At 37.7% G+C, this 13,304-nt stretch overlaps 1 protein-coding gene across 1 annotated transcript in view; it reads left to right on the top strand.

Moving 5' to 3' along the window:
- MCF2 (MCF.2 cell line derived transforming sequence) overlaps positions 1-8,131 on the top strand; it is a gene marked incomplete at its 3' end in the record, with an annotated part of 96,061 nt that extends 87,930 nt beyond the window's left edge. The window contains exons 23-27 of the mRNA XM_080910235.1: positions 2,148-2,240; positions 3,811-3,889; positions 4,726-4,789; positions 5,655-5,815; positions 7,971-8,131. Of these exons, the coding sequence (XP_080766361.1) occupies positions 2,148-2,240; positions 3,811-3,889; positions 4,726-4,789; positions 5,655-5,815; positions 7,971-8,131 (558 nt within the window). The remainder of the gene's footprint in view (positions 1-2,147; positions 2,241-3,810; positions 3,890-4,725; positions 4,790-5,654; positions 5,816-7,970) is intronic.
- Positions 8,132-13,304: the final 5,173 nt, after the last annotated feature.

Raw genomic sequence — 13,304 nt, 5'->3', positions numbered from 1 at the left:
AAGGAGAAATTGATGCAGGAAACATTTTAATGGAAGGCAGACATAAGGGCTTAGTGACTTACCAGATACAGAAAATAAATACTACTTGACATTTGAGAGAAGAAAATCTGTCTGGTTTTCTTGGTTCTGAGATATAATTGTATCTTTAAAAGCAAAGAATTAGTCATTGATGCTTGGACAATTTTAGATGAAGATTCCTGGGGAAATGGTAATGTTGTAGACTAGGAATGATGGAAGTTAGACTGTTTCTTAGGTCTCATGATGCTTACTTCCTCTTGCTTACTTGCCATGAAAATCTATCATTAGTGGTCAGTGTGCTACTAAACAAAGCTGAACAACTCCTCTCCCCTGAAATGTTTTTTTCCCTCACTTTATCACACCAAGCTGAAATTATCCAGCCTTATTGTGTCTTTCTAATGACGATGTACTGTAATATAAGCATTTAACATTCATAGGAAAACCATATGTCACATCACAGTAATCAGATAAAAAGATGTGGCTTCTTCAGATCCATCAGATTGGATGCTTGCTTATCATCCAATGATGTTTTAATTTAACACATATGCATGTAAGTGCTAACTTTGTGTCAGATAAACATGATTTGATTTCTAGGGAATTCTCCAAATGTATTCAACCAATAATCATGTGCTGTATATAATATCAGTGTAAAATAATAAGACAGTTGCAATTCAAACATAGGAAAAAATGGAAAACAAAGCCATAATAAGTTCAAAGCTCATTTTGGACTGGGTAAAAGAGTTTGTCATTCATGTGTAAGGCTTGGAGTTCAGATCACTCGCACCCATGTAAAATGCTATGTGGGTGTGGTTGCCCTTTGTAATCTCAGCTTTGGGGATTCCCAACAGTGTGTTGTCTAGACTAGCTGGATCAAGTGAGCTCTGGATTCAGTAAGAGACCCTGCATCAAGAAATAATGTGGAGAGGTATTGTGAAAGATATCTGACATCATCAACCTCTGACCTCCACACAGATACATATATACATGTACCCATATACATGTGAACACACATACACGAGTGCATATGACTCCCAAAAATGTATATGATCTAAGCATGTTGTTTAATAATTCATATCTCTATATCAACTCTTATGAAATACATGATTTCCCAATTTTATAGCTGAAGAAATGGAATTTGAGAAAAATTCAGGTCTTTACACTGAGACACATGGCTTATGAATGCTAGTGATGGATGGAGGGCCAATCTGGCCTTCTCTGAGTCTGGATATCCGCTACATATTATTTATGATTATATGATTAATTCACTTTTAAAAGATTGAATATAAGTCTTCTCATATCTTCGTATTAAGCAGAGATGGGTAGAGTGGTATAGAAGGGTATACTTGGGAACATTTGAAAGTAACTTTAGACGGCATTCAACGTATTGTCAGAGGCTCTTTAATTAGTGGAGTTGAGGTGCATTCCTCCATATAACTGCTTTCCTTTACCTTAAGGAAGGACTTGCGTAAGGACTACCCTCAAGAAAGGCAGAGAAGAACTTAGAGATGTTACACAAGGGAGTGAGGTTGTCCTGCATAAAGTTAGACACTGTTGTGTAATACAGAAGTTCTGCCAGCAGTGAGAAGGCCATCAGTCTTTAGACTTTGTGCCATTTTGTTCGCTGTAGAGGTTGAGGGATTGTTGGGAATAGAAAAACCTTCGTGAACTTGGCTGCTTCTTCTCTGACCCACAAATTTGCTATTCATACCTCCCAGAGAATCAATTTGTAAGATCAAATTGTTGTGCCAATAATTACTTGAGAAATCAACAAAAATTAATCAATTTCAGGTAGCCTTCCCCATTGACATTTAATTACTTTTACTTCTGACAAAATTTTGTTTTAAAAAATTCATTTCCAGCAGAATTCACCCTTAGCTAGGGTGGCTGAGTGTTCGGGCGAACGGCACTTTTGCCAGTCACCTAGCTTAGCATCTGAGCCCTGAGTGCACATTCCCCAAATCACTGAAGTCCCCATGCATAGGACTCTACTTTTCATCTCCATTGCCTTATTGAAAATAAAATGCATATCTTGCTTCAGTGAGACTGTTTCCTCTACCTTTTGCTAGAATACAGTGATTGGAATCCTGTTTGTGTAATGAAATGCTCAGGAAAAGTATGATTTGTTATAGATGGAAGAAACCGGCATCACAGAACATGTGAAAGGCGATAACCGCAAATTCGAAATATGGTGCGGTGAGAAGGAAGAAATTTACATTGTTCAGGTTGGTTATTCTTCCGGAAATTATAGTTGGCATAAAATTTATTTAGTTATTTAAATTTTATAACCCATCAATTTCAATTTGTAGTGTTCATGTCTTCCTTGGGTGTGGGGGCATCCACTGGAGAACCTACCAGGAGCCCCATTCTCAAAGAAAGCTGGCTCTCTTTACTCCAGAAGTGAATTAAGTAAACATCTATTGGTCCCCAGTTAAGATTTCATAGCCCTTCCCTCTCCATATTAGAGCATTAGCTAGCTTTGGATTGGTCTTGTGAGGTCTTGTTTAGGCAGTCATAGCTGCTAAGAGTTCTTGAGTTCAGGAATCCTGTAATGTCCAGAAGACAGCTTTGCTTTGGTCTTCCCTAACTTCTGGATCTTATGGGTTCTTTTTTTGCTTCCTCTTCTGTGATGGTTTCTGAGTGTGATATAGATGACCACTTATGTCTGATCACTCCACAGTCACAGACCCTTTAAGCCATTGCAAGCGTCTTTGTTAATCTTTAAACACTGAACAAATAAATATCCCTGATGAGATCTGAGAGTTGCACTGGTGTAGCGAGATGTCACTTTAGATGGCAGATTGATATTCTGTCACTTAACAAAATAAAAAAACCTGTAGGTTCACCTCTGGAGCCTATGAGCTCCCCAACCTTGGGTTCTTGACCAGCGTTGCAATACCAGGTCTGTCATTTTTCTAGGGGAGCGGGCCTTAAATCTAATCAGAAAGCATCTGGTCAGTCCCACAGCATTTATGCTAAGGATTTTAGTTGTGTGTATGTGCATGTATGTATGGGTTGTGCATTTGTACAGTGCTTTTGAAGCCAGGAGAGGGCAACGAATGCCCTGGAGCTGGAATTACAGGTCATTTTGAGCTATCAAAGTTTGGTCCTCTGCACAAGCAGTGCATGCTATTAAACCCTGAGCCATCTTTCCAGGTTCAAGATCAAGATTAAAAACTCTGGTTCAATCTATAACAGGTAGATTACAACTACTGATAACTCCAGCTCTAGGGGAATTAATTTGGCTGCTTCTGGCTTTCTTTGAAAGAATGTAGTTATGATCCTGGGCAGTTATATTCCAAGGACATCCTGTTTTAGGGAAGAAAAGACACTGAAAATATTTAATTAAGTCTCTGTGTCATGACGAGTGGCTGATCCACACATTATCTGTTACAAATGTTCAGGTTTTTGTTTTGTTAACTTTGTACTGATAGTGCATAACTTCTTCTTGGTTTGCTTTAAGATATATAGTAAGTACTATATAACAGTCTTACTTTATAAGTAATCAGAAAGTATTTAAGGCATACATACATACATACATACATACATACATACATACATACATATATATATATATATATTTCTGTCCCTCAAGGCAATTTTAGAATATTTTTGACTATAATGTCTCATCTAATCTGATGGCTAATGATCAGCCTCCAAAATGATTTAAGAAGCAAAGGGGTAAAACTTGAATCTGCTGTTTTACAAAATGACTCATGTTTAATTTCATTTCTTTTATTATAAAAGCATTCTTTTAAAAAGAAACATACTTCTCTGTTCTGTTTTAATTTTTAGGCTCCAAGCATTGATGTGAAGATGTTATGGTTAAAAGAAATAAGAAAAATTTTGTTGAAGCAGCAAGAACATTTGACTGGTAGTTTCATTTTTTTATTTTATATATAATAGGTTTGTTTTTCATGTAATACATCCTGATTACAGTTTCCTTTCCCTCTACTCCTCCCAGTTTCTCTCCACCTCCCCTCCCTTCTATACCTACCCTCTTTCTTGTACTGGTAATTTCAAGCATGCATGCTTTATGGAGAAGCACGTTAATGACTTATTAGCTTGGATTTTATGAAAAGTCTTCCTGGGAATGGGACAGATAATTTAATAGTGATGCAAGCATCTGTTAAACTTAAAAAGTAACATTGGGATTCAGAGAGCTTAAAGAAACCAACGAGTTTGAATCTAAGATGAAGCTTGTTTGAGGGAGGACCCCTTTTCATCACTCTGCTGCTGCCTGAAACAGGATCGCTAGTCCTGGGGCTTCCAGGGCTTCTGTCTCTGCCTCTATGTTACTGCTGGCATCACGTATAGGTTTTTATTAGCCCATTTTGGCGGGGATGTGCATGTCAATTTTAGAGATTCAAACACAGGTCCTTGTGCTTGTGCAGATACTACTCTGCCCACTGAGCTGATACCTCAGCTCTCAGATTGTACTTTTTCACTGAAATAGTACATGGTTTGGACTTTCCAGACTATAGCTTCAGACTGGCCTTCCTGTTTGTTGGTTTGTTGGTTAGTTCAAATCCCTGAAAGGTGTGTGTGTGTGTGTGTGTGTGTGTCCATGTTCATCTGGTTCTGGCTCTGTCTTCCCCCAGCCCCCTTTCTCTTTCCCTCTTAACCCTGTGGTGTGTGTAAGTCATTGGCCTTCAGAGGAGTAAGAAGCATGACTTCTGTATGACATATGGGCTTTGTTTGATTCTACAGCTAAAATTCAGCAGGACCACTTCGGTGTGCAGGACCAAGTTTCTCCCCAGCAGCAGAATGCTGAGTAAGTGATCATTTTGTTCCGAAATAAAATTTGTTAAATTGCATCTAGATTTATTTATTTTTTCTATGTGTATGCATATTTTGCCTACATGTACATATGTGTGCCACATGCATGCCTGGTGTTCAGGGAGGCCAGCAGAAGGTGCTGGCCTCCCTGAAGCTTGAGCTACAGACAGGTCATAGCCATCGAGATTGTGCTGGGAAGTAAACCTTGGTCCTCTGCAAGAGCAACAATCACTCCTAACCACTGAGAAATCTCTTTAGTCCGCCCCCCAAGCTTCTGTGTGTTTGTTGTGCACTACACAATGAAATTACAGTATCTTAGACAAACATTAGCATTCTGTAATAGCAGTCGCTTATCAGATAACATAGCACATTATTTTCTTATGTCTAAGCCATATGTTAGACGTAAAATCTGAGACAGGATGCGATTGTTATTGGGATCTTAAGGAGAACCAAAGCACTTAAAGGTCTTTTCCTGCTAAGGATCATGTTGTTCAAACAAAAGTGAAGACTTTATGTTTGTGTATGCAATAGTTGCTAATGCAGAAGCTGGTAGAAACTTAGCAGTGTGGTTAGGTTTAAAATCTTACCTACTTATTTATACACACCTTACCTGACGTATTAAAATGAGAAGTCTTCAGAATAACACAGATTGTACACATTCATGCCGTGTGTGTAGAACAGAGCAGGTGTATCTTTGCATAAAAGGAGCCTGCTGGCTTAAATCCTAAGACTTCTGCTCTTCATATTATCAACTACTAAAGAAACTTAAATAAGAGCGCATCAGCTGTTGGAATAGTTTCTCAGCTTATTCTTAACACATAGTATTAAGAGAGGCTATTTTAATTTCTCACTTTTCTTAGACCACGCAAAAGCTCACCTATTTTTGTATGTGACTTTTTCAGAAAGCAAGAGGAAAGTCTTTCAAATGCTGTGGAGGCAGAAGCAGAGGTGGTACAAGCTGGTGCCCTGATGGAGGTCAGAGAGGCGGCTGTGCTGGTTCAGACAGAAGCCAATTACACAAGTGTGTATCTGTCTTGCTTATCTGAAGACACGGTTCATAATTATGTCAGTTTTAAACTCCCTAAATTGGAAAATAAAAATCTAGCCATGTGTTTTTTTTTGTTTTTGTTTGTTTTTTTTGTTTTTGTTTTTGTTTTTGTTTTTTTTTTTTTTTTGTATAAAGAAAAAAAAGGGCTTGTTCTACAAGGCTTTTATTTCTTGCACATGCAAAACAATCTGATGGACACTACAGAGCTCTGTTTTTCAAAATGTGGGTTCTGGACCTGTATCCTGAGAACTGGAAGACAAATTTGTTGGCTTTCTCTGACTCAGATCTTCGGGTATGGGGCCCAGCTGGGTGATTTGACCAATTCTGTATGTAGTGCTGATCCATGCTTACGCTTGAGAGGACACAAGAATGAATGCAACATGTGCTCCAGCTTCAACACACTGGTCACTTTCTGCTGTTTCTGAGACTAGGATACACTGTTCATTTCCTGATGGTTTTGAGACCAGAGCTGGGATATTTGTTTTCATGTGAGAATTGTACCATTTGAAATGATTTGACACAATTCATTTGATCACCAGATGTTAATATGATTGGGAATTTTTAACAGTTGCATCTACAGTCTAACTAAAATGCATACACTTGCCATCTGTACAGTGCTAGGAAGGTAGATAATTCAGAAAGCAGTTACAGTGGAACGTGCTGAAGTAGCGTATTATGGAGGTACAAAGTGCTATACAAGCATACACGGTCTTCTACATTACTTTGGAAACAATAGCATAGACTCCCAGAGAAATGCAACATAATCAGTACTTCATATAATAGTCCTTCACCCCTCTAGTTGAGGAGAAACAAGTAACGATGACCTTATTCCGTGTTAATTCATTTTTAGGTTAGTTCCCTCAGATCATTATGTTGTGACTCCCAAGCCCAGCAACATTAGAGCCTAGCATTAATGCGTTCATTTGACAGGTAGGGAAACCATATCATAAAAGGCTGATATAGTTATTTCCAAGGTGACACTAATAGTTTATATGGCCAAGATGGAATTCTGAAAGTTTGTGACTTAGATTTTGACCTAGTTTCTTTTCTGTTACTGTGATGAAATACCGGGCAAAAACAATTTAAGGAGGAAAGTTTTTTTTTTCTTTTTATTACAGTTTATAATTCCAGGTTACAGTTTATCACAGCAGGGAAGTCATAGTTGCAGAAGCCAGAAGCAGCTAGTCACATCACATCCACAGTCAGGAAGCAGAGAGAAAGAAGTGCATTCATGCTACTGCACTTTCATGAAGAGCTTGCTTGGATAGCTTTCTTTATGTATAGAAATGCAGGGTTCCAATCCAAGCAATAATGCTGCCCACCTTCAGGCTAGGTCTTACCACATCAATTAAGGTAATCATATAATTCCCCACAGACTTGCTCAAAGACCAACATGACCTCATCAAACCCTCACTGAGACTATCTTCCCAGACTATCTTCCCATCTGATTCTAGGTTGTGTCAAGTTGACTATATATATATATAAAATAAAAGAAAGAAAGAAAAAAGAAATTTTATACCTCCTACCTACAAGCTCATTTTTTGTGGGGGAATACAAAGTCTTACTATGTAGCACTAGCTGGCCTAGAACCTGCTATGTAGACAAGTCTAGACTTGGATTTGTAGAGCCCTACCTGCCTCTATCTTCTGCATGCTGGGACCAAAGGTATGCAGTCCCATGCCTGGCTATATGCAGATTCTTAAAATTCATGAAATGTGTAATTCATGATTTCTGCCTACTAAAAAAAAGAAGATCTAAGCCCAATAATAACAACACCAGGTGGGATCTAGCAAGTAATATTTGAATGGAATGAATAAAATTATTTTAGAAGATTCAGAACCATTGCATTGTTTGTGAGGGTGGATAAGACAGATTATTCTGGAAATGTTTAACATTGTTTCTAATAATGCCCACAAATCCTAACTTCCAACCACTCTGAAATTTAAAGAAGTATACTGCGGTCTAAGTCCTTTTTGAAATGTCAAATTCAAAAATAGGGAAACCTAAGTGCAATTTTATTATATACAGCGAAGCAAAAATGAAGGTCACAGCTTTGACTGTAGCAGGGAATTTGTTTTTCCAGTGGTAGAGAACCAGATCTTTAATTAACTGCCTGCTTTTCTTCTAGCTTGGAGTGGGATGCTACCATCTGCAGAAGGTGATGCTGCAATTGCTGACCATTCATACAACTCTTTCTCCCCTAAAAATGATGATGGAGAAGACAGGCCACAAATGGTTAGTATGACATACTACATCAATATTCCAGAGGCACTTTTACTGATGACATAGATTGGGTACATAATGAATACTATTTTTGTCAGGAGCCATGAGGTTTATTGAGTATATTGCATAGTGAAAAGAATCTAAGTGAATCTTGGAAGCATTCACAAATCACTTCTCAGTTATACACAGAACACTACTGAAGTTATTTAAATGACCAATTTCCAAATGTCTATAAATATATTGTTATGATTGTTAGTTATTATCTTTCCAGCCTGACTTCTGTCTATGGTAACCCAGGGTGGTCCCTTTCCTGCCTTAGGCTGTCAAGTGCTAGGATTATCAATGTGTGATTTCATGATTTTAATTTTATTTTTTTAAGTGTTCATTTCATAGCACCTCCTTGTTTATTTGTAATTTTTCTTTAAGCTTAATTTTTGTAATTATAAGGTTAGGAAGTTAACAAAAATACCACTGAAATGTCCTGTGTTCCTTTCATCTAGTTATCCCAGTGGTAACATCTTCTATGATTGTAGGACATTTAGAATCTTAGAAATTACATCAGTGCTGACCACAGGCTTTTCTCAGATGTCACCCATTTTTAATGTGCTTTTCCTATATGTGTATATGTAGTTCTTATCATTTTGTCCTGAGGTGTGTTTTCTACTCAGCTATAAGTGATAGACCCAGATGCAAAGCTACAAATGTGCTTTAGAAATAACACAATTATTTCTTTAATTTTTTTTTACACAACTAGTTTTTAATTAGTGTGAAAAGGTTACATTTTGGTAGGTATAAATTACAGAGGAAAAAATGAAGGGCTTGCAGCAGATTTGTCTTAATTGTCTGTATTAGTGTTTCTCAGATTTTGAATGAAACTGCTAAGCCACTTACATATATAAATATATATGAGAGTACTTTCTTGTAACCATCTGTGACTCCAGGTTTAGGGGATCCTATACCCTCTTCTGGCCTCCAAGGCCAAAGGTATAGATAATATGCAATAGTTCTTAAAAAGAACTTTTAAGATGTAAGTTACAACTACTGAAAATGCACTTTATTTTTTATTGAAAATTAGAAATAACAAAGGTTTATATTAGGAAATCTACAATAATTTGAAGTAAATATGATCTTTATTAAAAAGTAAGCTTTTATAAAGTTAAAAAAAAAACTAGTGAGAAACAAAGCACCCTTGCAAAAGTTTTTAATCTCTGGCTTATCGTGAACCAGGGCTCAGGGCACATACATTTAATTCCAGAACTTGGGAGCCAGAGGGGCAGGTCGATCTCTGAGTTGTAGCCAGCCTGGTCTACAAAACGATTCTAGAACAGCAAGGACTATATAGAGAAACCCTGTCTTAAAACAACAACAGATATTCTGATTCTCATGTGGTTTTGAATGTAATCTGTTCTACTATTATACCCCATATAGACTCTCTAAAACTGCCGGCATATGTGTGAGAATGAGAGTAAAACTGGCAAATACTATTGTAAAGTAAGCCTGACCCTCCAGAGTGATGGAATGGTTCTCAGAAAGAAATGCTGTACTTCCTATAACTGGCAACCCACTGGTTTAGACAAATTATATTAAGGGATATTTCTTTAATTTAAGTTTTTGGTAGGTGAATTAAATTGGAGTAGTCAGTCAGATGTGAGCAAGAAAGTCTAAGGAAAGCAGTTACTATTTGAACCCTGTCTGTTGGTGGCCTAGAAGAGTGTCAGAACTGGGTTGTTGAGCATTTATCCAACTATGGAGTCAGAAAAGGAAGTGGCTAATGCTTTAATTGCAGGCTTTGGGAATGTAGGAAAACCTATTCCTGGGTCCTGTGACCAAGGAAAACATACAAAAGAGCAATGTTGTATAATCCCCAACCCTCTTACCTAAAGCTTAAAAGAAGTTATGAGAGATCATGTCTCAAGTGTATTGAAAATGTTCCTCATGATGATACCTGATGATCTCTGGCCTGTGCACACAAACACACACACACACACACACACACACATTCACGTACATACACATACGTGCAACCATACATATGGATATATGATCAATATGAACACAAACACAGTCATGTTCACCTACGTACCTGCAACGCATATGTCTTATTTAGACTTTTTCTGCTGCGAGCAGACACCGTGACCAAGGCAACTCTTATTAGGACAACATTTAATTGGTCTGGCTTATAGGTTCAGAAGTTCAGTCCATTATTATCAAGGTGGGAACATGGCAGCATGGTGCAGGAGGAGCTGAGAGTTCTACATCTTCATCTAAAGGCTGCTAGCAGAATACTGGCTCTCAGCAGCTAGGTCGACGGTCTTAAAGCCCACACCCACAGTGACACATGTAGTCCAACAGGGCCATACCTGCTAATAGTGCTACTCTCTGGGCCGAGAATATACAAGCCATCTCACAATACATATGGCTATATAAGCAATATTATCATATATACATGCATTAAAGGAGGAAGTTGCAATGAGCTATTCATTTGACTTTATAAAGACAAGAACTGGAAAGCAAACCAGTTGTGGTGGTGTGTGCTGTGAACCCAGCACTGGGAAGGCTGAAGCAAGAGAATTGAGAGTTTGAGGCAACTGGGCTATAGAGCTAGTTCCAGGCCAGCCTGAGCTACAAAGTAAAGCCCCATTTTAGAAACACACACACACACACAACACCTCAAACTGACCATAGAAATAATTGGGTTACACTTCCATTGCAGAGATCCATATCGGAGGTGGTGTCAGTCCAGTTGTAAAGAAGCCACAGTGTCAACTGGCAAGACCCTCAGCCTGCCTGCTTCTCAGCCCATGTGGAGAAAACATCACTGAAAAGTGTTTTAGTCCAAAGGATGGAAGATTTTCCAGATTAATATATTTAAACATGCACAGAACCAACAGCATATATACTTCTTTCTTTTCTCTCACTTAAAAGCATTTTACTTCTAGGACTTTTTATTCAATTCAATCAATTGCATAAGTGTGTAAGACTTTGTGCAGGATAAAAATCTCATCTCAGAATATTTTTGACTTGAAAATTGTTTCTTCTCTGTCTACTTTGCAACCAAATGCAATCAGCGTGCCTTGGATTGTTTAGCTTATTATTACTGAAGTTAAACTTAGGGCTGTAGAGTAGTTAAGGCCAAGTGAAGCACAACATCATGAGTTAAAGAGCTTTTTAGACCCAGTGCTCCTGTAACCCATGCAAGACAAACGGCAGAGTTCCGAAGTCCGGGGGGGGGGGCGGGGGCCATTAGCAAATTCTATTCAGGGCCATTGGCTTTTCTATGTGCCAAGATGAACTTTTCCTGAGAGTAGTTTACAAATTGCATTCAAAGTGTAATATTTTCATGCTTGTTTCTTTTTCTGAATCTGTGCAAATTACGTGTGCTCTGTTATTTTCTGTACATTTCATGCTGTAATCCTTTTTTTTTCCAAATAAAAATGAAACCTTCAGGTTGTGCAAATTCATACTCTGTGTATGAATTTTTTGTGTGTCTGTTTCCCTTCACAAACCAATGCAGTTTATTTGCTCCTGCAGAGGAACGGGGCTAAAGCTCTCACATTTGCTATGGAAACTAGAGAGCGAATTCCTTCTGTTCTAGTCAGCAGGCATTTAGCTAAGGTGTTTCCCAATCAAGTTTGTAACATGGTTTTCCATTCATTAGAACGTTATAGTCTGAGTGAAAGACGTTCCTAACAGATTAAAAGCCTCAAAAACACCTCTAAGGACAAAGATTCTCCATGAAGATTCTTAGGGTCAATGGTAGCCATTTTGTTCCCCAATGCCTGTGGTGACTTCCAGCTGGTGCACACGGGTAGTGAGTCAACATTTCTGCAGACTCTGTGCCATACCATCTCCAGCAGCAGTGGTCACAGGGATACCTTCCATTCTCATTGCTACCATGCTGCTTCCAGAGCCCAGTGAAAAGCTGGCTAATGAGCTGAGTGAAACAGTCTGTGAGAGAATCCTATGCTGTACAGACTTGTTCTCGACTTAGAGTTCAGATGATCCAGCTGGGGATGCTAAAGACCACATTCCATCTGGTTGTTTAAGTCACTCATTAATCACATAGCTAATGCACACTAGAGTGTCAGGGTCTTTGCTGTGACACTTTACAAGGGAGACCTAATTCTCTTTATCAGTTTCAATATTGACATTTAGTTTTATCATCCGGTCCTTCTCCTTTTGACCTTATGGAGCAGGAAGGACAACAGTGCTTCAGCCAGCTTGCTGTTTAATTGCAAGAACATCCAAAGGAAGGTGACATATTGCTTGGGAGAAGACTGAACAAAGCCCCACCGCTATTAAAAATAAAAAACATTAAAAATAAAACAACTATGGCTCATCATTTGAACTAAAAATTTGAAATAAAACCACATTGATTGTATTCTCTAACCCGTAAGGGGAGTGGGGACATATATAAATCTTGGAGCTCGAGATATGGTTCAGCAGTTAAGAATATTTATTGCTCTTGCAGAGAACTCAGGTTCACTCTTAGGACCAACATGGTGGCTCATAATTATCCAAAATTCCAGTTCCAGGGGATATAATATTCTTTTCTGACCTCTCTATACTAGGCACACATGTAATGCATGAATATTTTATATATATATATATATATATATATACATATGCACATATATTCAAGAAAAACACTTAAAACAAAATGCATAAGTTTAAAAATAACTAATAATGAATCTTTAAAGTAATAACTTGTTTTTCCCCTAAAATCTAGTACAGTGTCATACAAGGCTTTGAACACATGCAACAACAGTTCTGTGAACACTCTTTGTAGTATAACCCATGTGTACTCGATAATACTCTAATTATTATTTACATTGGTGAAAATATAAACAGAAGAAAAAAAAGGTCTCATTCTAGAAGGCAGTTTACAGATTTTAATTGGGTTGCCATAGGTTTCAGAATACCCAATTTTACATATATAATATGACTAAACTGTACAGTATTTGAAGGCTAAAATTTCCAAATATTTGCCTAGTATTACACTGGCATAGTGTGAAAAAAAAAAATCATTCGGTAATTAGAAACAAAGCTGTAAATAAAGTATGGTTGTTAGCATTTAATGTGTTCTTCAATAGATTTGTGTTTTTGAACAAAATGTTTAAACATGTTAATCTTCTTACAAGGTTGCTAGGATTGAGAGATTTTACATATTGTGATATCTTGTGAGCAAGTCCTTACAAATGTAATACTTTATGATATTAGTCTTACTGTCTAAGAATGC

This window comes from Micromys minutus, assembly GCF_963924665.1.
Source record: "Micromys minutus genome assembly, chromosome: X".
NCBI classification, from domain to species: Eukaryota; Metazoa; Chordata; class Mammalia; order Rodentia; family Muridae; genus Micromys; species Micromys minutus.
This window is presented reverse-complemented; position numbering and strand designations above follow the sequence as displayed.